Source organism: Anomalospiza imberbis, chromosome 5 (genome assembly GCF_031753505.1).
Source record: "Anomalospiza imberbis isolate Cuckoo-Finch-1a 21T00152 chromosome 5, ASM3175350v1, whole genome shotgun sequence".
Classification (NCBI taxonomy): Eukaryota; Metazoa; Chordata; class Aves; order Passeriformes; family Viduidae; genus Anomalospiza; species Anomalospiza imberbis.
Window position 1 is genome coordinate 694,325 of NC_089685.1, and position 26,166 is coordinate 720,490.

A 26,166-nucleotide genomic window follows, 5' to 3' on the forward strand; every position below is an offset into this window, starting at 1 on the left:
GGGAGACGGGGCAGGCTCACAGTGACCACAGGGGTCCCCAGCCCTGCTCTGCTGGGCAGGGCCCAGGTGGGACGCCCAGGAGGGTTCTGACCCCACAAGCGCCCCTCAGGGACATGGGTGGGGGTGTCCCCGTGGGGGTGGCAGCTGTCCCCTGCCCCGTGGGGGTGGCAGCTGTCCCTGGCATGGCTGTCCCCACAGGCACAGAGTCCTTCGGGCTGTTCTCCTGCATGGTGAATGGGGAGGAGCGGGAGCAGACCCACCGCGCCGTCTTCAGGTGAGGCCACCTTGGGTGACACCCAAAGGACCCCCCAGCCCCTGCCAGGGACACCCAGGGCCCCGCAGTGCCACCCCAGGGCCCGCTGCTGGTCCCCCCGGGGTGGCTGTCCCTGGGCTCTGGGGGTGTTGTGTTCCTCAGGGCAGGCACCCCACAGCTGCCTCGGGGGTGTGGGTTTGGGGGTGACCACAACACTGGGGGGAGATCTGATCATGGGGGGTGAGGAGGTGATGAGGGGGACAGGAGTGGGGGTTTGGGGGTGACCAGGAGGGGAAGGGGCTGTGGGTCTCGGTTTGGGGGTGACCAGGAGGTCAGGAGTGTGGGTTTGGGGGTGACCAGCAGGTCAGGAGTGTGGGTTTGGGGGTGACCAGGAGGTCAGGGGTGGGGGTCTGGGGGTGACCAGGAGGTCAGGGGTGTGGGTTTGGGGGTGACCAGCAGGTCAGGGGTGTGGGTCTGGGTTTGGGGATGACCAGCAGGTCAGGAGTGTGGGTTTGGGGGTGACCAGGAGGGGAAGGGGCTGTGGGTCTGGGTTTGGGGATGACCAGCAGGTCAGGGGTGTGGGTCTGGGGGTGACCAGCAGGTCAGGGGTGTAGTGGGGTGGATTTTTGGCGAGTGGCTGGGAGCAGTGGGTTTGGGGGTGATAAGAAGATGAGTGGAGTGGATTTGGGGGTGATTGGGAGGTCAGGGGTGTGGGTTTGGGGGGTGACGAGGAGCTGAGGGGTGCAGAGCTGTGGGGCTGACCAGGACATCAGGGCAGTGGCTTTGGGGCTGACCATGAGGTCAGGGCAGTGGCTTGGGGCTGACCATGAGGTCAGTGAATTTGGGGCTGACCAGGAGGTCAGGGCGGTGAATTTGGGGCTGCCCAGGAGGTCACAGCAGTGGCTTTGGGCTGACCATGAGGTCAGGGCAGTGGCTTTGGGGCTGACCATGAGGTCAGTGAATTTGGGGCTGCCCAGGAGATCACAGCAGTGGCTTTGGGGCTGACCATGAGGTCAGTGAATTTGGGGCTGCCCAGGAGATCACAGCAGTGGCTTTGGGCTGCCCAGGAGATCACGGCAGTGGCTTTGGGGCTGACCATGAGGTCAGTGAATTTGGGGCTGCCCAGGAGGTCACAGCAGCGCCTTTGGGGCTGTCCGCGTCCCCACGCCGCCCCTCCGCACATCCCCCCAGGTTCATCCCGCGCCACGAGGACGAGCTGGAGCTGGACGTGGACGACCCCATCCTGGTGGAGCTGGAGGAGGACGATTACTGGTACCGGGGCTACAACATGCGGACGGGCGAGCGCGGCATCTTCCCCGCCTTCTACGCCCACGAGGTGGTGGGGCAGGCCCGCGACGCCGTGGGTACGAGCCCGAGGGGGCCCGCGGGTTTGGGGAGGGCTCCGGGGGGCTTTGGGGTGCCCTCCCTGTGAGAAACGAGCTTTACTCTTTAGCATTTTGAATTTGTAATTAAGGGATTTTAATTAAGGGATAAAAGCGTTGGGTGTGTGGCCGTAGCGTGGTCACAGTGCTTTATTGTAACAATTTTTCTTTTTCTATATTTATCTTTCTATCTTTATTTCTATATTTATTTCTGTTATTTATTTCTATATTTCTATATTTATTTTTATATTTCTACATTTATTTCTACATTTCTACATTTCTTTATTTTATTTGTTTCTATATTTCTACATTTTTTCTACATTTTTTCTATATTTCTGCATTTATTTATGTTATTTATTGCTATATTCCTACATTTTTTTCTATATTTCGACATTTTTTCTATTATTTATTACTATACTTCAAAATTTATTTCTTTATTTCTACATTTATTTTTACTATTTATTTCTACATTTCTACATTTTTTCTATATTTATTGCTATATTTCTACATTTATTTCTATATTTCTACATTTTTCCATAATTTATTACTATATTTCTACATTTATTTCTATATTTCTGCATTTATTTCTATTATTTATTTCTATATTTCTACATTTTTTTCTATATTTCTATTATTTATTTCTATTATTTATTTCTATATTTCTACATTTATTTCTATATTTCTGCATTCATTTCTGTTATTTATTTCTACATTTCTACATTTTTTCTATATTTCTATTATTTATTTCTATTATTTATTCCTATTATTTATTTCTATATTTCTACATTTATTTCTACATTTCCGCATTTATTTCTGTTATTTATTTCTACATTTCTTCTATATTTATTTCTATATTTCTGCATTTTTTTTTTCTCTATTCCGACGTTTATTTCTATTATTCCCAGATCTATTTTTCTGAATTTACTTTCTTTCTCGTCGCGTTGATTGCATACATATCAACAAAGGTTACGCCTGTCTAAACATTTCTTTGCGCTCTCTTACGTGCTCTGGGGACCTTTTCCTTTGGTTCCACCCCGGACGTGTTGTGCGGTGGCGAATGTTTGATTTCTGGGAGTGGCGAATGGCATTTTTTGGCAATGTTTATGCTGTTTTTTTCACAACGTGTAAGTCAGTTCTTCACAACAACAAGTGAGGCGTTACTGGTAGTCAAAGCGGCAGGAATCTTCTTTACGCCTTTTTTCCCCGTATTGTCTGTGTGTTTTTTGTTTTTTTTTTTTTTTAATGTTATTAAATCGTGCAGAGAGTTTTAGTAATTTTCACAAACTTATCCGAGTGGTTCTCACTATGGCCAGTCAGTTACAAAAATAAAAGCATTAGTTTTAATTTCATAATTACAATTTCCATGGTAAAAATTAGTGTTATGACACACAGCATGCAGTTTCTACTTTAATGTTTTGTGAAAGCAAAATTTAAAATTATTATAGTTTAAACTAATATATCTATCTATAAAATGTGTTTTTATATTTTTTATTATTTTAAAGTAATAATAAATATTTATGTATTTATTATATAAATTATATATATAATCTATATTAATAATTATTATACTAAATAATAAATACATATTTATAATACTAAAATAAGCAAAATAGTAAAAATAATAACAATAACAATAACAATAACAATAATAATGTAATAAATGTAATAGTATTAGTAAATATAATAGTAATTAGCATACTAAAATATACAATCTACACAGGGATTAGGGTATTGGCCATAAAAGGCTGACAAATTATGCTATATCAAAAGAAGTTAGAAAGAGATTGCAAACTGCACTATATAAAAATAATTTGCAAAAGTTAATGCAGAATAAATAATATATAAAAAATATAAAATAATATATAAAGATAATAAATTAAAATACCTAAAGAATATATGATATATAAAATATATAATTTATAATAATATATACGTTATATATATAATATAATGTAATGTAATTTAATATAATATAATATAATATAACATAATATAACATAATATAATATAATATAATATAGATTATTTATAAAATATTAAATATATAAATAATCTATGAAGTTAATATTATACATTATTTTAAAAGAGTTTAAAAAAGTGCAGTATATTAAAATAATTAGCAAAAGTTAATACAGAATAAATACTATAGAAAAAAATATATAAATGTATAATAATCTAAAATTATATATGTAACATATAAATACTATAGAAAAATATAAATATATAATAATATAAAATAATATATATGAATATAAATAATACATAAAGAGTAAATAATATAGAAAAAATATAATATATAGGAATAAAGATAAATACTTAATTTATATAGAATATAATATTAATAGTAATATACAGAGAATAAAATATATCATAAGTAAAGAAATAATGTATAAGTTCATATAGAATAAATAATCTGTAAAGTTACTATAGAATAGGTAATATATATATTATCACATATATTACCCTTCTATGTGATATATATTACCATATGATAATTTATGTATCTAAAAAGAAGTGGCCAAGTGTGGTGAATTAAAACAATTTGCACAAGTTAATACAGAATAGCGAGAGCCACTGCCTCCCTGGTGATTTCCTGGTGGCACGGCCGAGGTGTTGAGTGCTCCTTGGGAAAATCCGCGGAGCGCCCTGAGCTGGGAGCTCTGTCCATCCGTGGGAGGGCTCTGCCAGAGACCTGGAGCGCTCCGAGGGATGGGCAGAGTCCAGCGGGATGGGGTTTAATTAATCTGAGTGCCCAGCCCTGCGTTTGGCCACAGTCACCCCTGCACAGAATTCCCAGAAATCACAGAATTCCCAGAATCCCTGGGCTGGCAGAGACCTCCAAGAGCGTCGAGTCCAGCCCAGCCCCAACAGCTCAGCCAGACCCTGGCACCCAGTGCCACCTCCAGGCTCTTTAAACACATCCAGGGCTGGTGACCCCACCACCTCCCCGGGCAGCCATTCCAGAACTTTGTCACCCTTTCTGGAAAAGCTTTTTCCTGATATCCAACCTGAATTTCCCTGGGCACAGCTTGAGCCTGTGTGCTCTGGTTCTGCCAGTGCTGCCTGGAGAAAGAGCCCAGCCCCAGCTGAGCACAGGCACCTTTCAGGAGCTGTGGAGAGTGCTGAGGCCACCCTGAGTCTCCTTTTCTCCAGGCTGAGCACCCCCAGCTCCCTCAGCCGTTCCTCACAGGGTTTGTGTTCCCTCTCCAGCCTCCTTGTCCCCTCTGGACGCGTCCCAAGGTCCTTCCCGAGCTGAGGGGCCAGGACTGGACACAGCACCCGAGGTGTGCCCTCACCTGTGCCGAGCACAGGGCAGAATGACCTCCCTGCTCCTGCTGGCCACACCGTTCTGACACAGGCCAGGTGTCACTGGCCTTCTTGGCCACCAGGGCACACTGCTGGCGTGTCCAACCTGCTGTCCATCAGGTCCCTTTCTGCCTGGACACCGTCCGGCCACTCTGTCCCCAGCCTAGAGCATTGCAGAGGCTGTCGATGTTACTGGTCAACAGCAGGCTGGACACGCCAGCAGTGTGCCCTGGTGGCCAAGAAGGCCAGTGACACCTGGCCTGTGTCAGAACGGTGTGGCCAGCAGGAGCAGGGAGGTCATTCTGCCCTGTGCTCGGCACAGGTGAGGGCACACCTCGGGTGCTGTGTCCAGTCCTGGCCCCTCAGCTCGGGAAGGACCTTGGGACGCGTCCAGAGGGGACAAGGAGGCTGGAGAGGGAACACAAACCCTGTGAGGAACGGCTGAGGGAGCTGGGGGCGCTCAGCCTGGAGAAAAGGAGACTCAGGGTGGCCTCAGCACTCTCCACAGCTCCTGAAAGGTGCCTGTGCTCAGCTGGGGCTGGGCTCTTTCTCCAGGCAGCACTGGCAGAACCAGAGCACACAGGCTCAAGCTGAGCCCAGGGAAATTCAGGTTGGATATCAGGAAAAAGCTTTTCCAGAAAGGGTGACAAAGTTCTGGAATGGCTGCCCGGGGAGGTGGTGGGGTCACCAGCCCTGGATGTGTTTAAAGAGCCTGGAGGTGGCACTGGGTGCCAGGGTCTGGCTGAGCTGTTGGGGCTGGGCTGGACTCGATGCTCTTGGAGGTCTCTCCCAGCCCAGGGATTCTGGGAATTCTGTGAATTCTGTGACTGTGTGATTCCGTTATTGTGTGAGTCCATGATTCCATGATTGTGTGATTCTGTGATCCTCTTTGATCCTGTGATCTTGTGTGATTGTGTGATTCCATGATTTCGTGATCCTGTGATTCTGTGTGATTGTGTGACTGTGTGTGATACTGCGATTCTCTGATTGTGTGATTCTGTGATTCCATGATCCTGTGATCCTGAGATACCATGATTGTGTGATTCCATGATTCCGTGATTGCGTGATTCCGTGATATTGTGTGTGATTCCATCATTCCATGATTCCCTGATTCTGTGTGATTCTGTGGTTGTGATTCTGTGATTGTGTGATCCCCTGATTCTGTGTGATTCCCTGATTCTGTGTGATTCCCTGATTCTGTGTGATTCTCTGATTCTGTGTGATTCTCTGAGTCTGTGTGATTCCATGATTATGTGATTCCCTAATTCTGTGTGAATCCCCTGATTCTGTGTGATTCTGTGATTGTGTGATCCCCTGATTCTGTGTGATTCCCTGATTGTGTGATTCCCTGATTCTGTGTGATTCCCTGATTCTGTGTGATTCCATGATTGTGTGATTCTCTGAGTCTGTGTGATTCCGTGATTGTGTAATTCCCTAATTCTGTGTGAATCCCCTGATTCTGTGTGTTTCTGTGTTTCTGTGTTTCCCTGATTCTATGTGATTCTGTGATTGTGTGATTCCCCGATTCTGTGTGATTCCATTATTGTGTGATTCCCTGATTCTGTGTGATTCTGTGTTTCTGTGTTTCCCTGATTCTGTGTGATCCCCTGATTCTGTGATTCCCTGTTTCTGTGTGATTCCCTGATTCTGTGTGTTTCTGTGATTCTGTGATTCCCTGATTCTGTGTGATTCCATGATTGTGTGATTCCCTGATTTTGTGTGATTCCATGATTGTGTGATTCTCTGAGTCTGTGTGATTCCGCGATTGTGTGATTCCCTGATTCTGTCTGATTCTGTGATTGTGCGAATCTGTGATTCTGTGTGAATCCGCGATTCTGTGTGATCCCGATTCTGTGATTGTGAGATCCCCTGATTCTGTGTGATTCCCTGATTCTGTGATCCCCTGATTCTGTGTGATTCCCTGATTCTGTGTGATTCCATGATTGTGTGATTCTCTGAGTCTGTGTGATTCCGTGATTGTGTGATTCCCTAATTCTGTGTGAATCCCCTGATTCTGTGTGTTTCTGTGTTTCTGTGTTTCCCTGATTCTGTGTGATTCCGTGATTGTGTGATTCCCCGATTATGTGTGATTCCCTGATTCTCTGTGATTCTGTGTTTCTGTGTTTCCCTGATTCTGTGTGATCCCCCGGTTCTGTGATTCCCTGATTCTGTGTGATTCCCTGATTCTGTGTGATTCCCTGATTGCGTGATCCCCTGATTCCGTGTGATCCCCTGATTCTGTGTGATTCCATGATTGTGTGATTCCATGACTGTGTAATTCTCTTGAGTCTGTGTGATTCCGTGTTTGTGTGATCACCTGATCCTGTGTGATTCCCTGATTCTGTGTAATTCCCCGATTCTGTGATTGTGAGATTCCGTTTGATCCCCTGATTCTGTGTGATCCCCTGATTCTGTGTGATTCCATGACTGTGTAATTCTCTTGAGTCTGTGTGATTCCGTGATTGTGTGATCACCTGATTCTGTGTGATTCCCTGATTCTGTGTAATTCCCCGATTCTGTGATTGTGAGATTCCGTGTGCTCCCCTGATTCCGTGTGCTCCCCTGATTCCGTGTGCTCCCCTGATTCCGTGTGATCCCCTGATTCCGTGTGCTCCCCTGATTCCGTGTGCTCCCCTGATTCTGTGTGATTCCCCAGTTCTGTGTGCTCCCCTGATTCTGTGTGCTCCCCTGATTCTGTGTGATTCCATGATTGTGTGATTCCATGACTGTGTAATTCTCTTGAGTCTGTGTGATTCCGTGATTGTGTGCTCCCCTGATCCTGTGTGATTCCCTGATTCTGTGTAATTCCTTGATTCTGTGGTTGTGAGATTCCGTGTGCTCCCCTGATTCTGTGTGATCCCCTGATTCTGTGTGATTCCATGACTGTGTAATTCTCTTGAGTCTGTGTGATTCCGTGATTGTGTGATCACCTGATCCTGTGTGATTCCCTGATTCTGTGTAATTCCCCGATTCTGTGGTTGTGAGATTCCGTGTGATCCCCTGATTCCGTGTGATTCCCCGATTCTGTGTGATTCCATGATTGTGTGATTCCCCAGTTCTGTGTGCTCCCCTGATTCTGTGTGATCCCCTGATTCTGTGTGATTCCCCAGTTCTGTGTGCTCCCCTGATTCTGTGATTCCCCATTCCGTAATCCCGCGGTTCCTGACGCGGTCCGTGCCCTCTCCGCAGGCCTGAAGAGGAACCCGTGCTGGCTGGAGCGGTTCAACGTGCAGTTCCTGGGCTCCGTGGAGGTGCCGTACCACCAGGGCAACGGGATCCTCTGCGCCGCCATGCAGAAGGTGAGCGGGGCCGGCAGCCGTGTCCCAAAAACCGGCCGGGGCCCGCCTGCTTGTGCAGGAAATTTACATTTTTATGGCACAAATTTTATATTCCATTTTACGATTTTGTATGGCATTAAATTTTTTAGGTCGTATCGCATAGGGTTATCAGAAGGTATTTTTATTATTATATACGAATTATTATGTAGGTATTACATATCGTAATTTATATTATAACAATGATTCTATATAATGATATATTGCATTATAATTATTAATTATAATATTATACATATTCATTATTTTATATGTAACATTTTTATGGCATAGGTCATGTTTGATAGGGTTATCAGAAGGTATTTTATTATTATATATTAATATATATAATTTATGTATATATTAATAAAACAAATATATATATTATTCTATAGATATTAAATATAATAATTATTATATCATTAATTCTACATAACTATATATTATATAATAATTATTAATGAAAATATGTATTCATTATTTTATATATAACATATCAATACATAATATAAACATTATATTACATAATGTAAATAATAATAGAAATAATAAATAATATAATAAAATTAATATAATGTAAATAATAGTTTTTATTTATTACGACATTATTATTTATAATATAAATATTATTATTATTTCATAATATAAATAATATTTATATAAACCCAAACATATATAATATATAATAATTATGTAATTATTAACCTATATAAAGATATTATTATTGTCAGAACTAATTGTAATTAACAACACACACTCAGTTCACTGGTATTTTGCAAATTTCTTTATTTTTGGTCCGTTTCCACACCTTTTCTCCTCATTCTCATGGAACGGGTGCAGCCTGTTTTGTACCCGGGAATAATTTGTTATTGACCGACTTTTCACTATCGAGGTTGTGAAACAATCTGGAGAATGAAAAGTCAGTTAATAATAATAATACGAAAAATCTGTTGATATTATGAAAATTCAGTTAATAATAATGATAATAATAATGATAATGATAATAATGATAATAATGATGATAATAATAATAATAATAATAATAATAATAGAAGTATGTTACTAATATGTAAAGTTAATAAATAATAATAAATAACTGTAAATAATAATAATAATAATAGTTTAATCGTTAATAAATAATAATAAATAGTTAATAAATAATAATAAATTTGGCATGGGGACTTGGGAGCTGTTGCTGAGCCGTGCTTCGCAGAGAGAACAGGCCCCAGCCTTGACCCCACAAGGCTCCCTTTTATAATCCCTTATAAATCTTTTACGATTTTACCTTTTACGATTTTTACCTTTTAAAATTTTGACCTTTTATGATTTTTCCTTTTACAATTTTACCTTTTATAATTTTTTCCTTTTACGATTTTGTTTTACGATTTTTACCTTTTATGATTTTTACCTTTTACGATTTTTACCTTTTCTGATTTTTACCTTTTATAATTTTTACCTTTTACGATTTTTACCTTTTACGATTTTTTCCTTTTACGATTTTTACCTTTCATGATTTTTACCTTTGCTGATTTTTACCTTTGCTGATTTTTACCTTTTATGATTTTTACCTTTTATAATTTTTACCTTTTACGATTTTTACCTTTTATGATTTTTCCTTTTACAATTTTACCTTTTATAATTTTTTCCTTTTACGATTTTATGTTTTATGATTTTTTCCTTTTACGATTTTTACCTTTCATGATTTTTACCTTTCATGATTTTTACCTTTTCTGATTTTTACCTTTTATGATTTTACCTTTTACGATTTTTACCCTTTATGATTTTACCTTTTATAGTTTTTACCTTTTATAGTTTTTACCTTTTACAATTTTACCTTTCATGATTTTTACCTTTCCATTTTTTACCTTTTATAATTTTTACCTTTTATAATTCTTACCTTTCATGATTTTTACCTTATATGATTTTTACCTTTTACGATTTTTACCTTTTATGATTCTTACCTTTCCCGATTTTTGCCTTTCCCGATTTTTACCTTTCCGGTTTTTACCTTTCACGATTTTTACCTTTTATAGTTCTTACCTTTCACAATTTTTACCTTTTACTATTTTTGCCTTTTATGATTTTTACCTTTTACAATTTTTACCTTTTCTAATTTTTACCTTTTCCGATTTTTACCTTTTATAATTTTTACCTTTTATAGTTCTTACCTTTCACAATTTTTACCTTTTACTATTTTTACCTTTTATGAATTTACCTTTTATGATTTTTACCTTTTCCGATTTTTACCTTTTCCGATTTTTACCTTTTATAATTTTTACCTTTTATAATTCTTACCTTTCCCGATTTTTACCTTTCCCGTTTCCCCGCCTCCGCGCTGTCCGCAGATCGCCACCACCAGAAAGCTGACGGTGCACCTGCGGCCCCCGGCCAGCTGTGACCTGGAGGTGACACTGCAGGGCATCAAACTCATCCTGACCGTCACCGAGTACAGCCCCGAGCGCGAGGTCCGGCCACCGCCAGGGCACAGGGCACAGGGCACAGGGGCACCGGCAGGGGCCGGGGGAAGGTTTGGGGGGACCGGGGGGGGGACGGGAGAAAGTTTGGGGTGACCAGGAGGGGACAGAAGGAGACTGGGGGTGACCAGGAGGGGATAGGAGAAGGTTTGGGGCTGACCAGGAGGGGATGGGAAAAGGTTTAGGGGGACCAGGAGGGGACAGGAGGAGGTTTGGGGGGACCAGGAGGGGATGGGAAAAGGTTTAGGGGGACCAGGAGGGGACAGGAGAAGGTTTGGGGGGACCAGGAGGGGATGGGAAAAGGTTTAGGGGGACCAGGAGGGGACAGAAGGAGACTGGGGGTGACCAGGAGGGGATAGGAGAAGGTTTGGGGGGACCAGGAGGGGACAGAAGAAGACTGGGGGTGACCAGGAGGGGACAGAAGGAGACTGGGGGTGACCAGGAGGGGACAGAAGGAGACTGGGGGTGACCAGGAGGGGATAGGAGAAGGTTTGGGGCTGACCAGGAGGGGATGGGAAAAGGTTTAGGGGGACCAGGAGGGGACAGGAGGAGGTTTGGAGGGATCAGGAGGGGACAGAAGAGTGGGGGTGACCAGGAGGGGACAGAAGGAGACTGGGGGTGACAAGGAGGGGATAGGAGAAGGTTTGGGGCTGACCAGGAGGGGATAGGAGAAGGTTTGGGGTGACCAGGAGGGGATGGGAAAAGGTTTAGGGGGACCAGGAGGGGACAGGAGAAGGTTTGGAGGGATCAGGAGGGGACAGAAGAGTGGGGGTGACCAGGAGGGGACAGAAGGAGACTGGGGGTGACAAGGAGGGGATAGGAGAAGGTTTGGGGCTGACCAGGAGGGGATAGGAGAAGGTTTGGGGTGACCAGGAGGGGACAGAAGAAGACTGGGGGTGACCAGGAGGGGACAGAAGGAGACTGGGGCTGACCAGGAGGGGATAGGAGAAGGTTTGGGGCTGACCAGGAGGGGACAGAAGAAGAGTGGGGGGACCAGAAGGGGACAGAAGAAGACTGGGGGTGACCAGGAGAGGATAGGAGAAGGTTTGGGGGGACCAGAAGGGGACAGAAGAAGACTGGGGGTGACCAGGAGAGGATAGGAGAAGGTTTGGGGGGACCAGGAGGGGACAGAAGAAGACTGGGGGTGACCAGGAGGTGATAGGAGAAGGTTTGGGGCTGACCAGGAGGGGATGGGAAAAGGTTTAGGGGGACCAGGAGGGGACAGGAGAAGGTTTGGAGGGATCAGGAGGGGACAGAAGAGTGGGGGTGACCAGGAGGGGACAGAAGGAGACTGGGGGTGACCAGGAGGGGACAGAAGGAGACTGGGGGTGACCAGGAGGGGATAGGAGAAGGTTTGGGGGGACCAGGTGGGGACAGAAGAAGACTGGGGGTGACCAGGAGGGGACAGAAGAAGACTGGGGATGACCAGGAGGGGATAGGAGAAGGTTTGGGGGTGACTGAGGGGGACGGGAGAAGGTTTAGGGGGACCAGGAGGGGACAGGAGAAGGTTTGGGGGGGGGACGGGAGAAAGTTTGTGGTGACCAGGAGGGGACAGAAGGCGACTGGGGGTGACCAGGAGGGGATAGGAGAAGGTTTGGGGGTGACCGAGGGGGACAGGAGAAGGTTTGGGGGGGCCAGGAGGGGCCAGAAGGGGTCAGAAGGGGACTGGGGATGACCAGGAGGGGACAGGAGAAGGTTTGGAGCTGACCAGGAGGGGACAGGAGAAGGTTTGGGGGGACCAGGAGGGGATGGGAGAAGGTTTGGGGGTGACCACAATGTGATGAGGGGTGCAGTGGTCTGGGTTTGGGGAGTGAAAAGGAGATTTGGGGGTGACCAGGAGGGGAGGGATGTTTGGGTCTGGGTTTGGGGGTGACCACAGGAGGGGAGGGGAGAAGGTTTGGGGGTGACCACGAGGTGAGGGGTGCAAGGGTCTGTGTTTGGGGGGTGAGGAGGGGGTGGGGGTGAAGGGGTCTGGATTTGGGGGTGACCTGGAGGGGAGGGGTGCAGGGGTCTGGGTTTGGGGGGCAACAGGGAGGTGTGGGGTGATGGGGAGGTGAGCAATGTGGGGAGTGGGTTTGGGGGGTGATGAGCAGTTCAGATTTGGGGGTGACCACGAGGTCAGGGCTTTGGGGGTCTGAGTTTGGGGGGTCAGGAGATAATGAGGGGGTTTGGGGGTGCCCAGGACAGGAGGAATGTGGGGGGTGGGTTTTGGGGGGGCTCAGGGGTCTGGGTTTGGGGTGCCCGGGAGGTGTGTGGAGCAGATTCAGGGGAGCCCAGCAGGTGCAGGGTGCGGGGCTCTGGGTTTGGGGGCCGATGATGAGGGGGGGCACAGATTCTGGGGGGCTCTGGGCCCCCAGAGTTGACCCAGCCCCTCTTGTGTCCCCTCCCCGCCGCAGTTCGAGCGCTGCAGCCACTTCTTCCAGATGAAGAACATCTCCTTCTGCGGGTGCCACCCCCGGAACAGCTGGTGAGCCCCCTGCCCCCAGGGGCAACCCCAGACACCCCCCCACCCCATCCAGGGGCACCCCAAGGGATCCCCGCCCCATCCAGGGGCACCCCAAGGGACCCTCACCCAATTCAGGGGCACCCCAAGGGACACCCCGAACCTGCAAGGGGTACCCCAAGGGACCCCCACCCCATCCAGGGGCACCCCAAGGGACTCCCACCCTGCCAGGGGCACCCCAAGGGACCCTCACCCCATCCAGAGGCACCCCAAGGGACCCTCACCCATCCAGGGGCACCCCAAGGGACCCTCACCCAATTCAGGGGCACCCCAAGGGACCCCCACCCCATCCAGGGGCACCCCAAGGGACACCCCCACCCTGCCCAGGGGCACCCCAAAGGACCCTCACCCCATCCAGGGATGCCCCAAGTGACCCCCACACCATCCAGGGACGCCCCAAGGGACCCCCACCCCACCCACGGTGCCACCCCGGAGCCCCCTGCCCGCCCCGGTGCCCCCGGGGTGGCCGTCGCGGGACTCTGGGGGTGCCCCCTTGCAGAGCCTGCCCGGGGCAGGTTTCGGGGTGCCCCCCTGAGCCCGTGCCCCACAAACCCGCAGCTATTTCGGGTTCATCACCAAGCACCCGGTGCTGAGCCGCTTCGCCTGCCACGTGTTCGTGTCGCAGGAGTCCATGAGACACGTGGCCGAGTGTGTCGGGTACGGCGCGGGGACACGGGGACACAGAGGGGGACATGGGGGGCACAGAGCTGGACAGGGGGCATGGGGGACACAGAGGGGGACAGGGGGGCACAGAGCTGGGCAGGGGGCATGGGGGACACAGAGGGGGACACAGAGGGGGACAGGGGGGCACAGAGCTGGGCAGGGGGCATGGGGGACACAGAGGGGGACACAGAGGGGGACAGGGGGGCACAGAGCTGGGCAGGGGGCATGGGGGACACAGAGGGGGACACAGAGGGGGACATGGGGGGCACAGAGCTGGGCAGGGGGCATGGGGGACACAGAGGGGGACACAGAGGGGGACATGGGGGGCACAGAGCTGGGCAGGGGGCATGGGGGACACAGAGGGGGACAGGGGGGCACAGAGCTGGGCAGGGGGCATGGGGGACACAGAGGGGGACACAGAGGGGGACATGGGGGGCACAGAGCTGGGCAGGGGGCATGGGGGACACAGAGGGGGACACAGAGGGGGACAGGGGGGCACAGAGCTGGGCAGGGGGCATGGGGGACACAGAGGGGGACACAGAGGGGGACAGGGGGGCACAGAGCTGGGCAGGGGGCATGGGGGACACAGAGGGGGACAGGGGGGCACAGAGCTGGGCAGGGGGCATGGGGGACACAGAGGGGGACACGGGGGACATGGGGGGCACAGGGTGGGGCAGGGGGGCATGGGGGACACGGGGACACGGCGGGTATGGGAGGTAAGGGGTGGCTGGGATGGGGCTGGGGACACGGGGGACATGAGGGGCACGGGGGGCACGGGGACACGGGGGGTATGGGGTGGCACAGGGGGCATGGGGGACGGGGCGTGGGGGTGTTGGTGCTGGAGGTTTTGGGGGGTCTGAGTGCCAGATGATCGGGGCTGGCGGGGATTGGGGGTGCCAGGGGATTGGGGGTGCAGAGGGTCTAGGGGTGCTGAAGGGTCAGGGTGCCAGGGCTTGGGGGGTCTGGGTGCCTGGGATTGGGGTGCCAGGGGATTGGGGTCTGGGTGCCAGGGATTGGGGTGCCAGGGGATTGGGGTCTGGGTGCCAGGGATTGGGGTGCCAGGGGATTGGGGTCTGGGTGCAGCGTTATGGGGTGCAGGGGGATTGGGGTCTGAGTGCAGCGTTATGGGGTGCAGGGGGTCTGGCTGTGCTGGGGCCGGGGTCACGGGGTGTGGAGATTTGGGGTGCTGAGGGCTGGGCATTGGGGCTCTGGGTGCCAGCGAACTGGGGGTGCTGTGGGGCTGGGGTCTGGCTGTGCCAGGTTTGGGGGTCTGGGGGGGCTGTGGGTCCGGCCGTGCCAGGTTTGGGGGGCTGTGGGTGCTGAGGTCTGGCTGTGCCAGGTTTGGGGGCCTGGGGGGGCTGTGGGTGCGGCTGTGCCATGTTTGGGGGGCTGTGGGTGCTGAGGTCCGGCTGTGCCAGGTTTGGGGGTCTGGGGGGGCTGTGGGTGCAGCTGTGCCAGGTTTGGGGGTCTGTGGGTGCTGAGGTCTGGCTGTGCCAGGTTTGGGGGTCTGGGGGGGCTGTGGGTGCAGCTGTGCCAGGTTTGGGGGCTGTGGGTGCTGAGGTCTGGCTGTGCCAGGTTTGGGGGCCTGGGGGGGCTGTGGGTGCGGCTGTGCCAGGTTTGCGGGTCTGGGGGGGCTGTGGGTCCGGCTGTGCCAGGTTTGGGGGTCTGGGGGGGCTGTGGGTGCAGCTGTGCCAGGTTTGGGGGCTGTGGGTGGTGAGGTCCGGCTGTGCCAAGTTTGGGGGCCTGGGGGGGCTGTGGGTGCGGCTGTGCCAGGTTTGGGGGGCTGTGGGTGCTGAGGTCTGGCTGTGCCAGGTTTGGGGGTCTGGGGGGGGCTGTGGGTCCGGCCGTGCCAGGTTTGGGGGGCTGTGGGTGCCGGGTCTGGGGTACCAGCTCTGGGGGTGGCAGTCCCCGCTTGCGGGGTCTCAGTGGGTCCGGGGGTGCCACGCTCTGTGCCCCCTGCCCTCGCTGACCCCCCCTCCCCACGGCTGCCCCCCAGCCGAGCGTTTCAGGAATATTACCAGGAGCACCTGGAGTACGCCTGCCCCACAGAGGACATCTACCTGGAGTAGGGTCCCTGCCACCCCCGGGACTCGGGGGCACCCCAGGGACTCTGTGTGACCCCCAGGGACTCTGTGTGACCCCCGGGGACTCGGGGTCACCCAGCCAGGGACTCTGTGTCACCCCCAGGGATTCTGTCACCCTTAGGGACTCTGTGTGACCCCAGGGACTTGGTGTCACGCGTGGGGACTCTGTGTGACCCCAGAGACTCTCTGTGTGACCCCCAGGGACTCTGTGTCACCCCCAGGACTTGGTGTCACCCCCAGGGACTCTGTGTGACCCCAGGGACTTGGTGTCACCCCATAGACTTTGGTGTCACCCGCGGGGACTCTGTGTGACCCTAGGAACTCTGTGTGTGACCCCAGAGGCTCTGGCCCCCCCGCGCCCCCACCGCACGTCCCCCCCCCCCCACCTCTCGGGGGTCCGGGGGTCCCCTCGGGGGGTGACACAGCCCAGCGGGGGGGTGACACGGCCCGAGCAGCCCCCCCTGCATGAGCACGGCCAGCCCGGGGGGCAGCGGGCCCGCGGCTTTGGGGGCACGGGTGGGGGGGGGGCACCGGGGGGGTTCCGGGGGGGTCCGGGGGCAGCTGGGGGGGAGGGGGGAGCATCTCCGCGCACCCCCGAACCCGCGCTGCCCCCCCAAAGGAACGGGGATCCCCCAGAGCTGCCCCCCCGCCCCGCCCCGCCCCGCCCCGGGTGTGCTGCCCCTCGTGTCGGTGTCCCCGGCTGTCACCCCCCGCCACCGAGCTCGGGCCCCGGGGGGGTCCCGGGGCCGCCCCCTCCTCACTGCTGTGCCTGGTGGTCCCTCGCTTCGGCCCTGTCGCCCAGCGCTATCGTGACTATATCGCCACCCGCTCGATGTCCCGGTATTTATCTGTACTCAGCAGCCAGAGGAGCCCCGAGCCACTGTGCCACCCCGGCTGTCCCCACGCCGTTGTCACCCACTTGGTCTTTCAATAAAATATATGCTTGGTGTGAGCTGGGGACACTGCGGGGACACGGGCGGGACAGGGCGGGGGACAGGGGTGGGGACAGTATTGGGACAGGGTTGGGACAGGGCTGGGGACGCTGCTGGGGTCAGGGTTGGGGACACTGCTGGGACAGGGTTGGGGACACTGCTGGGACAGGCATGGGGACACTGCTGGGACAGGCGTGGGGACACTGCTGGGACAGGCATGGGGACACTGCTGGGACAGGCGTGGGGACACTGCTGGGACAGGGGTGGGGACACTGCTGGGGACAGGGTTGGGGACACTGCTGGGACAGAGTCGGGGACACTGCTGGGACAGGGTTGGGGACACTGCTGGGACAGGGGTGGGGACACTGCTGGGACAGAGTCGGGGACACTGCTGGGGACAGAGTCGGGGACACTGCTGGGACAGAGTTGTGGACACTGCTGGGACAGGGTTGGGGACACTGCTGGGACAGGGTTGGGGACACTGCTGAGACAGAGTTGGGGACAGTGCTGGGACAGGGTTGGGGACACTGCTGGGACAGAGTTGGGGACAGTGCTGGGACAGGGTTGGGGACACTGCTGGGACAGGGTTGGGGACACTGCTGGGACAGAGTTGGGGATACTGCTGGGACAGGGTTGGGGACACTGCTGGGACAGGCGTGGGGACACTGCTGGGACAGAGTTGGGGACACTGCTGGGACAGAGTCGGGGACACTGCTGGGACAGGCGTGGGGACACTGCTGGGACAGGCATGGGGACACTGCTGGGACAGAGTTGGGGATACTGCTGGGACAGGGTTGGGGACACTGCTGGGACAGGCGTGGGGACACTGCTGGGACAGGGTTGGGGACACTGCTGGGACAGGGTTGGGGACACTGCTGGGACAGGCATGGGGACACTGCTGGGACAGGGTTGGGGACACTGCTGGGACAGGCGTGGGGACACTGCTGGGACAGGGTTGGGGACACTGCTGGGACAGGCGTGGGGACACTGCTGGGACAGGGTTGGGGACACTGCTGGGACAGGCATGGGGACACTGCTGGGACAGGCATGGGGACACTGCTGGGACAGAGTTGGGGACACTGCTGGGACAGAGTCGGGGACACTGCTGGGGACAGAGTTGGGGACACTGCTGGGACAGAGTCGGGGACACTGCTGGGGACAGGTTGGGGATACTGCTGGGGACAGGGTTGTGGACACTGCTGGGACAGGGGTGGGGACACTGATGGGACAGGGGTGGGGACACTGCTGGGACAGAGTCAGGGACACTGCTGGGGACAGAGTCGGGGACACTGCTGGGACAGTGTTTTGGACAATTGTTGGGGCAGTGGTGGGACACCCAGGGGAGTTGGGGACACCCAGGCAAGTGGGGACCCCCAGCCCCTTCCCTGACCCTTTGTCCCTTGGACGTACCTCCCGAGTGTCCCTCCCCAGCCCTGGGGACACCAGCAGGTGGCCGGGACCTGCTGGGGATGTGACAATGGGGACAGCGGCATCGTGCCGTTGGAGTGGCACCTGTGGGAGCCAGGGCACCCCAAAACTCACCCAGGGGCAACCCTAAACTCATCCAGGAGCAGCCCAAAATTCAGTCAGGAAACCCCAAAATTTACCCAGAGACACCCTAAATCTCATCCAGGAACACCACAAAACTCATCCAGGAACACCTCAAAAGTCATCTGGCACTCACTCAGGGACACCCCAAAATTCAGCCATGGATACCCCAAAGTTCAAAATTCAAAGGGGACACCCCAAAATTCAGCAGGGAACACCCCAAAATTCAACTGGGAACATCCCAAAGTTCAACTGGGGACACCCCAAAGCTCCTCCAGGAACACCCCAAAAGTCATCTATCACACCTCAAATTTAATCCGGGAATATCCCAAAATTCAGCTGAGGACACCCCAAAATTCAACTGGGGACACCCCAAGACTCCTCCAGGAACACCCCAAAAGTCACCCATGGGGGTCTGTGCCTTGGGGGCTCCCGTTGTCTCCCCTTGGCCGGGACCACCCCGGCATCCGAGCAACCACAGGACCAGGCGGAGCTTTCTTATAAATTTATTACATAATAATAATAATAATTAATAATAATAATATAATATAAGAAACATAGATCTCTGTGGGGGATGTGTATCACAACGTCAAGGGCGGGAGGCGAATGGCCGCACCTCCGTGACTCCGGAGAAGGAGAAAGCTCCTCCGAAAATCCATACAAAATTAAGGGTGAAGTCAAACTGACCCTGGGAAATTAAAAACGGAACGAAAACCCACAGGTGAGTCCGGCTGGGGGGACGGAACCGAGAGTGTGGCGGGGCTGGGCTGTGCACATGCAGCGGGCGTGAGGGCGTGGCACATGCATGGGCGGTGAGCGCGTGGCCGGACAGCGGCCGGCCGGCCGGATGGCGGCCCCGCCACGGATGGGGCCGGCGGGGCCGTCGCCCCCCCGGGAGCTGAGTGACCCGAGGGGGTTCTGCTCTTTGTCACAGTCGGGGGAACGGACGGGCAGATGGAGGGGGGCGATGGCGCCGGGCTGGACAACGGAAAAATATCGACAGCTCGGGGGGAAAAAAATCCCCTTTGGAAGCGGGGGGAAAAGAAAAGGAAAAGTGTCTCCCTTTGTACAGCGGAAAAACCCGAGTGGTGTAGAAGCCATGAGAGGAATCACAGTAACCGCCGCGCCCCGGGGGCGGCGTGGCCGGGGAGCGGCACGGCCGAGGGGTTGGCGTGGCCGAGCCGTGGTCAAGGGGTCGGCGTGGCCGAGAGGCCAAGCGGTGGTCAAAGGGTCAGCACGACCGATGTGTTGGCGTGGCCGAGGGGCTGGCGTGGCCAAGGGGCCGGCACGGCTGATGGGTTGGCACGGCCGAGGGGTGGTCAAGGGCTTGGCATGGCTGATGGGTTGGTGTGGCCGAGGGGTTGGCACGGCCAGTGGGTTTGCCTGGCAAAGGGGTGGTCAAGGGCTTGGCGTGGCCGATGGCTTGGCATGGCCAAGGGGTCAACACGGCCAATGGATTGGCACGGCCAAGGGGTTGGCATGGCCGAAGGGCAGTCAAAGGCTTGGCATGGCCAGTGGATTGGCATGGCCGAGGGGTTGGTGTAGCCAAGGGGCGCAAAGGGTCGGCACGGCCGATGGGTTGGCATGGCCAAGGCATCAACATGGCTGATGGGTTGGCACGGCCAAGGGGTTGGCTTGGCCAAGGGATCAACATGGCCGATGGGTTGGCATGGCCAAGGGGTTGGCTTGGCCAAGGGATCAACATGGCCGATGGGTTGGCATGGCCAAAGGGCCAAGGGGTGGTCAAGGGGTCGGCACGGCCGAGGGGCTGGCATGGCCGAAGGACTGGCATGGCCAAAGGGCTGAGGCGTGGTCAAGGACTTGGCACAGCCAATGGATTGGCGTGGCCAAGGGGTCAGCATGGCCGATGGGTTGGCGTGGCCAAGGGGCCAAGGGGTGGTCAAGGGGTTGGCACGGCCGGTGGGTTGGCGTGGCCGAGGGCTTGGCATGGCCAAGGGTGCTCAAAGGGTCAGCACGGCTGAGGGGTCAGTGTGGCTCAGGGGTCAGTGTGGCTCAGGGGTCCATGGGTCTGAGGACTGACCAAGAGTTTGGCACGGCCAATGGCTTGGCGTGGCCAAGGGATCCGTGTGGTCAAGGGGCCAGCCTGGCCAATGAGTTGGCGTGGCCAAAGCATGGCCAAGGGGTTGGCACGGCCAATGGGTTGGCGTGGCCGAGGGGTTGGCGTGGCCAAGGGGTCAATGTGGCCGAGGGGTCAGCACAGCCGATGGGTTGGCGTGGCCGAGGGGTCGGTGTGACCCCAGGATTGGCGTGGCCGAGGGGTCAGTGTGACCCCGGGATTGGCGTGGCCGAGGGGTCAGTGTGGCCAAAGGTTTGGCATGGCCGATGCGCTGTTGTGACCGAGGGGTCGGCGTGACCCAGGGGTTGGCAGAGCCGAGGGGTGACCGAGGGGTCAGCACGGCCGATGGGTTGGCGTGGCCGAGGGGTCAGTGTGACCAGGGGTCAGCGCGGCCGAGGGGCCAGGCCGGGGTCAGGGGTCAGCTGGGCTCCCGCTCTGCCTTCTCCCGGATGGCTTTTCCAAAGGCAAGGTGGCCCTGGCTCTGGAGATGTCTGGAGCGGGCTGGTGGCGTGGCCGGAGCAGGGACGGGAGCTGGGGACATCGGGAATCGCTCTGTCCCCGCGGGAAGGGGACGGCAGCGCTTTGGGAACGGCCACGGCACTGGACCGCGGCTGAGGGGCACCCTGGGGTCCTGGCGGTGGCACTGCGGGGGTGACCCTGACGGTGGGCACGGGGCCACCCCAGAGCCGGTGTCACCGTGGGGCACAGGCTGGGGGTGCAGAGGGGCAGCAGGGGGACACGGGGGACATGGAGGGGACACCGGGGGTCTGTGCTGGCAGCTGGAGGGGCCGCCCCAGGTGAAGCCAGTTCGCCCGGGGACCCTGATGGCCTTTTGGAAGTCCCTTGTCCAGCTCTGCCACATCACTGTGGCAGCGCAGGGGACAGGGATGGGCAGGGGACAAGGATGGGCAGCGCAGGGGACAGGGACGGGCAGGACAGGGGACACGAGTGGGCAGTGTAGGGGATAGGGATGGGAAATGAGGGGGACAGGGATGAGCGGGACAGGGGACACGGGTGGGCAATGCGGGGGACAAAGGAGAGCGGGGCAGGGGACAGAGATGAGTGGCGCAGAGGACAGGGATGGGCAGGACAGGGGACAAGGATGGGCAGCAGGGGATGGGCAGGGGACGAGGATGGGCAGCGCAGGGGACAGAGACGGGCAGGACAGGGGACAGGGATGGGCAGGGGACAAGGACGGGCAGGACAGGGGACAGGGATTGGCGGGGCAGGGGACAGAAATGATGAGGGCAGGGGACAGGATGAGCGGAGGGGGCACAAGAATGAGTGGGCTGGGGACAGGGATGAGAGGGGCTGGGGACAGGGATGAACGGCACGGAGGTAAGGATGAGCGGAGCAGGCGACAGGGACAAACAGGACAAAGGGACAGGGATGAACGGAATGGGGATGAGCGGGGCAGGGGACAGGATGAGTGACACAGGAGACAAAGGATGAGCGGGGCTGGGGACAGGGATGAGTGGCACAGGGGACAGGGGACAGGGATGAGTGGCAAAGGGATAAACAGGACAGGGATAAACGGGACAGGAGACAGGGATGAGTGGCACAGGGGACAGGGATAAACGGGACAAGGGGACAGGGGTGAGTGGCACAGGGATGATCGGGACAGGGATAAACGGGACAGGGGACAGGGGTGAGTGTCACAGGAATAAACGGAACAGGGATAAACGGGACAGGGGACAGGGATGAGTGGCACAGGGATAAACGGGACAGGGGATAGGGATGAGTGGCACAGGGATAAACGGGACAGGGGTGAGTGGCACAGGAATAAACAGGACAGGGATAAACGGGACAGGGGACAGGGATGAGTGGCACAGGGATAAACGGGACAGGGGACAGGGATGAGTGGCACAGGGATAAACGGGACAGGGATAAACGGGACAGGGGACAGGGATGAGTGGCACAGGGATAAACGGGACAGGGGACAGGGATGAGTGGCACAGGGATAAACGGGACAGGGATAAACGGGACAGGGGACAGGGATGAGTGGCACAGGGATAAACGGGACAGGGATAAACGGGACAGGGGACAGGGATGAGTGGCACAGGGATAAACGGGACAAGGATGAGTGGCACAGGGATAAACGGGACAGGGATAAACGGGACAGGGGACAGGGATGAGTGGCACAGGGATAAACGGGACAGGGGACAGGGACAGCAGGACGGGGAGGCTGCGGAGACACAGGGGCAGCTTGGTGGCAGCCCCGGGCGCTCCCGGGACGGGCAGCGCGGGTGGAAGTCGCCTTCTCTGGCGTGGGGCCTGACTGGGACGAGCCGTGGTGTCCCCGCGGGGCGGGTGACACTCAGTGTTCGCCAACACAGGTACGGCTGCAGCTGCTTCAGCGGGAGCTGGGGGTGCCGGCCGGGCACGGCCGCGGCTCCGCGGGCGCGGAGCGGGCACCGCCATTTCCGCCCTCGGGGGGCGCGGAGGAGGAGGAGGAGGAGGAAAAGGGAGAGGAAGGCTCCTCCGAAATGGCGAGAAGGCGCACAGCTCTCCGGTCCCAGAGCGAGCTTGAGCGGAGCGGTTGCGCTCCGCGGGTTCGGCCTCTCGCGGCGAGAGGCGGCCGCGGGCGGGGGGTCTCCGTCGCAGTGTGGCCCCAAAAAACAGCTGCGGAAAGGGGCGGAGACCCGGGGACGCCCGGCGGGACGGCGCCGGGCTGCCCGCGCTCAGGCCACCACTATCACCTTCCACCCGTGCCCGTGGAGCCGCGGGGCGCGCCCGGGGCGGGCGGCGCTGGCGGAGCCCGGAGGGGACACGGGGGGCTCCGCGCGGGGGCACCGGGACACCGGTGCCACCCGGGGGACACCGAGAGCGCCGGGGGCTGCCGGGGGCTGCGGGGAGCTGGGGAGGGCGGGGAAGGGGAGGGACGGGGGGTAGGGACAGCAGGGACAGGGCAGGGACAGGCAGGGAGGGCAGGGTGGCCAAGCAGAGAGGGCAGTGCCAGGCAGGGGTGGCCAGGCTGGGTGGTCAGGGTGGGTGGTCAGGGTGGGCAGTGCCAGGCAGGGTGGTCAGGCAGAGCGGTCAGTGCCAGGCAGGGTGGGCAGTGCCAGGCTGGGTGGTCAGGGTGGGTGGTCAGGGTGGGCAGTGCCAGGCAGGGTGGTCAGTGCCAGGCAGGGTGGTCAGGGTGGTCAGTGTCAGGCAGGGTGGTCAGGTGGGCGGTCAGGGTGGGCAGTGCCAGGCAGGGTGGTCAGGGTGGTCAGTGCCAGGCAGGGTGGTCAGTGCCAGGCTGGGTGGTCAGGGTGGGTGGTCAGGGTGGGCAGTGCCAGGCAGGGTGGTCAGTGCCAGGCAGGGTGGTCAGGGTGGTCAGTGTCAGGCAGGGTGGTCAGGTGGGCGGTCAGGGTGGGCAGTGCCAGGCAGGGTGGTCAGGTGGGCGGTCAGGGTGGGCAGTGCCAGGCAGGGTGGTCAGGCAGAGCGGTCAGTGCCAGGCAGGGTGGCCAGTGCCAGGCAGGGTGGTCAGGGTGGTCAGGCAGGGTGGTCAGTGCCTGGCAGAGTGGTCAGGCAGGGTGGTCAGGGTGGTCAGTGCCAGGCAGGGTGGTCAGGCAGAGCGGTCAGTGCCAAGCAGGGTGGTCAGACAGGGTGGTCAGTGCCAGGCAGGGTGGTCAGGCAGGGGTGGTCAGTGCCAGGCAGGGTGGTCAGGGTGGTCAGACAGAGGTGGTCAGTGCCTGGCAGAGTGGTCAGGCAGGGTGGTCAGGGTGGTCAGTGCCAGGCAGGGTGGTCAGACAGGGGTGGTCAGTGCCAGGCAGGGTGGTCAGGGTGGTCAGGCAGGGTGGTCAGGGTGGTCAGTGCCAGGCAGGGTGGTCAGACAGGGGTGGTCAGTGCCAGGCAGGGTGGTCAGGGTGGTCAGGCAGGGGTGGTCAGTGCCAGGCACGAGTGGTCAGTGCCAGGCTGGGCAGTGCCAGGGCGTGCCGAGGGCCAGCACCAAGGGCGCGCTGGTGGCGCAGCCGGGACCAGCGGTGGCCGTGCAGGGGCTTGGCCAAGCCGAGCGCTCGCGGGGGGCTCCGAGGGGACCCCCGTGTCCCCAAGGCGGGGACAGCCAGGTGCCAGGTGCGGGGTGGCGCGGCCGAAACGGCCACGGGCGCGTCCCCACGGGGATCCCCCAGGGGAGCAGCCCCGGGAAGGGACAGCCAAAGGAATTCCCGGGAATTCCCCAATCCCACAGCTGGGGAGGGAGCCCGCGCCATGGCACCGGGACGTGCTCCGCCCGCCATGCGACATCCCCGCACGCGACATTCCGGCATGCGACACTCCGGCATGCGACATTCCGGCATGCGACACTCCGGCATGCGACATTCCCGGCGGGATGCGGAGGGGCCGGGAGCTCCCCGGGATCCCGGGATGTGCGGCGGGGCTCGCGGGAGGTGGCGGAGGGGGACGGGGACGGAGGGGACGGAGGGGACGGAGGGGACACGGAGCGGAGGGGGCAGGGGAGGCACAGAAGGATGGCACGGGATTGGGATGGGATGGGATCTGGGATGGGATCTGAGGTGGGATTTGGGGTGCGAGCTGCCAGCCCGTCCCTGTGCCCGGAGTGTCCCGGGAATGCCGGACGGACACAGCGGGAGCACGGGGCGAGGGTGGCACCGGATGGGTGAGGGGATGGGGCTGGATTTGGGGACACAAGTGGGATGGATTTGGGGGAGATGGCACACAGGGTAGGGCTGGATTTGGGGACACAGGTGGGAGGGGTTTGGGGGAGATGGCACACAGGGTGGGGCTGGATTTGGGGACACAGGTGGGATAGATTTGGGGGAGATGGCACACAGGGTGGGGCTGGATTTGGGGACACAGGTGGGATGGATTTGGGGGAGATGGGTGGGGGGAAATGGATTTGGAGGCATAGGTGGGATGGATTTTGGGGATAAGGGTGGGATGGAACTTGGGGATAAGGTGGGGGGAAATGGATTTGGAGGCATAGGTGGGATGGATTTTGGGGATGGGGGTGGGCGGGCACAGGGCAGGGCTGGATTTAGGGGGCACGGGAGGGCGGATTGTGGGAAGGTGACCGTGGGGGGTTTGGCACGGAGGATCTGGGGGGCGAGGGTGGCACTCGGTGACACAGCGGGGCTGGCAGGGCAGATCTGGGGACACAGGCGCTGGCTTGGCGGGACGGGGACGGGACACTGGCGACATCGCGGGGGCTGCGAGGACACGGCCGAGGGGCAGGACCTGAGCTGGGCCGGGGACACCTGGCGGGCGCGGTGGCACCCGCGGTGGCGCAGGGGAGGGGTCGGGACGTGGCCGGGCTCACCGAGCCCGGCATTCCCGGATGTTTTATCCCCGGGATTTTTTTTTTCCCGGTTCGTCGCTCACCGGGCCGGCTCCGGGCTCTTCCCCGTTCCCGGCTCGGACAGCAGGATGGCAGCCGGGGGACGGGGACAGGCCACGCGCCCCCGGTGGCTTCCGGGGAACGGCGGCTGTCGCCACGGGGGTGAGGGCTCGGGGACAAGGTGATGGCACCGGGGACCCTCCTGGGGACAGCCCGGTGCCTGGCACAGGGCAGGGGACATCCCAGAGAGTTCCCAGTGCCCCGGCACGGGGCAGGGGACATCCCGGGGAGGTCCCGGTACCCCGACATAGGACAGGGGACACCCCGGGGCCGTCCCGGGGGAGCTCCG

General features: G+C 56.0%; 1 protein-coding gene and 1 long non-coding RNA gene across 2 annotated transcripts in view; both read left to right on the forward strand.

Moving 5' to 3' along the window:
- Positions 1-16,050, forward strand: part of MAPK8IP2 (mitogen-activated protein kinase 8 interacting protein 2) — a 28,364-nt gene extending 12,314 nt beyond the window's left edge. Inside the window, 7 exon segments of the mRNA XM_068189310.1 lie at positions 199-274; positions 1,445-1,617; positions 8,131-8,240; positions 10,601-10,720; positions 13,126-13,196; positions 13,791-13,889; positions 15,892-16,050. Of these exon segments, the coding sequence (XP_068045411.1) occupies positions 199-274; positions 1,445-1,617; positions 8,131-8,240; positions 10,601-10,720; positions 13,126-13,196; positions 13,791-13,889; positions 15,892-15,964 (722 nt within the window). The 3' untranslated portion in view covers positions 15,965-16,050.
- A 4,594-nt stretch (positions 16,051-20,644) lies between these two features.
- Positions 20,645-21,457, forward strand: LOC137473555 (uncharacterized). Its single transcript, XR_010998868.1, has 3 exons — positions 20,645-20,776; positions 20,856-20,885; positions 20,941-21,457. It is a non-coding gene; the product is annotated as an uncharacterized lncRNA (long non-coding RNA).
- Positions 21,458-26,166: the final 4,709 nt, after the last annotated feature.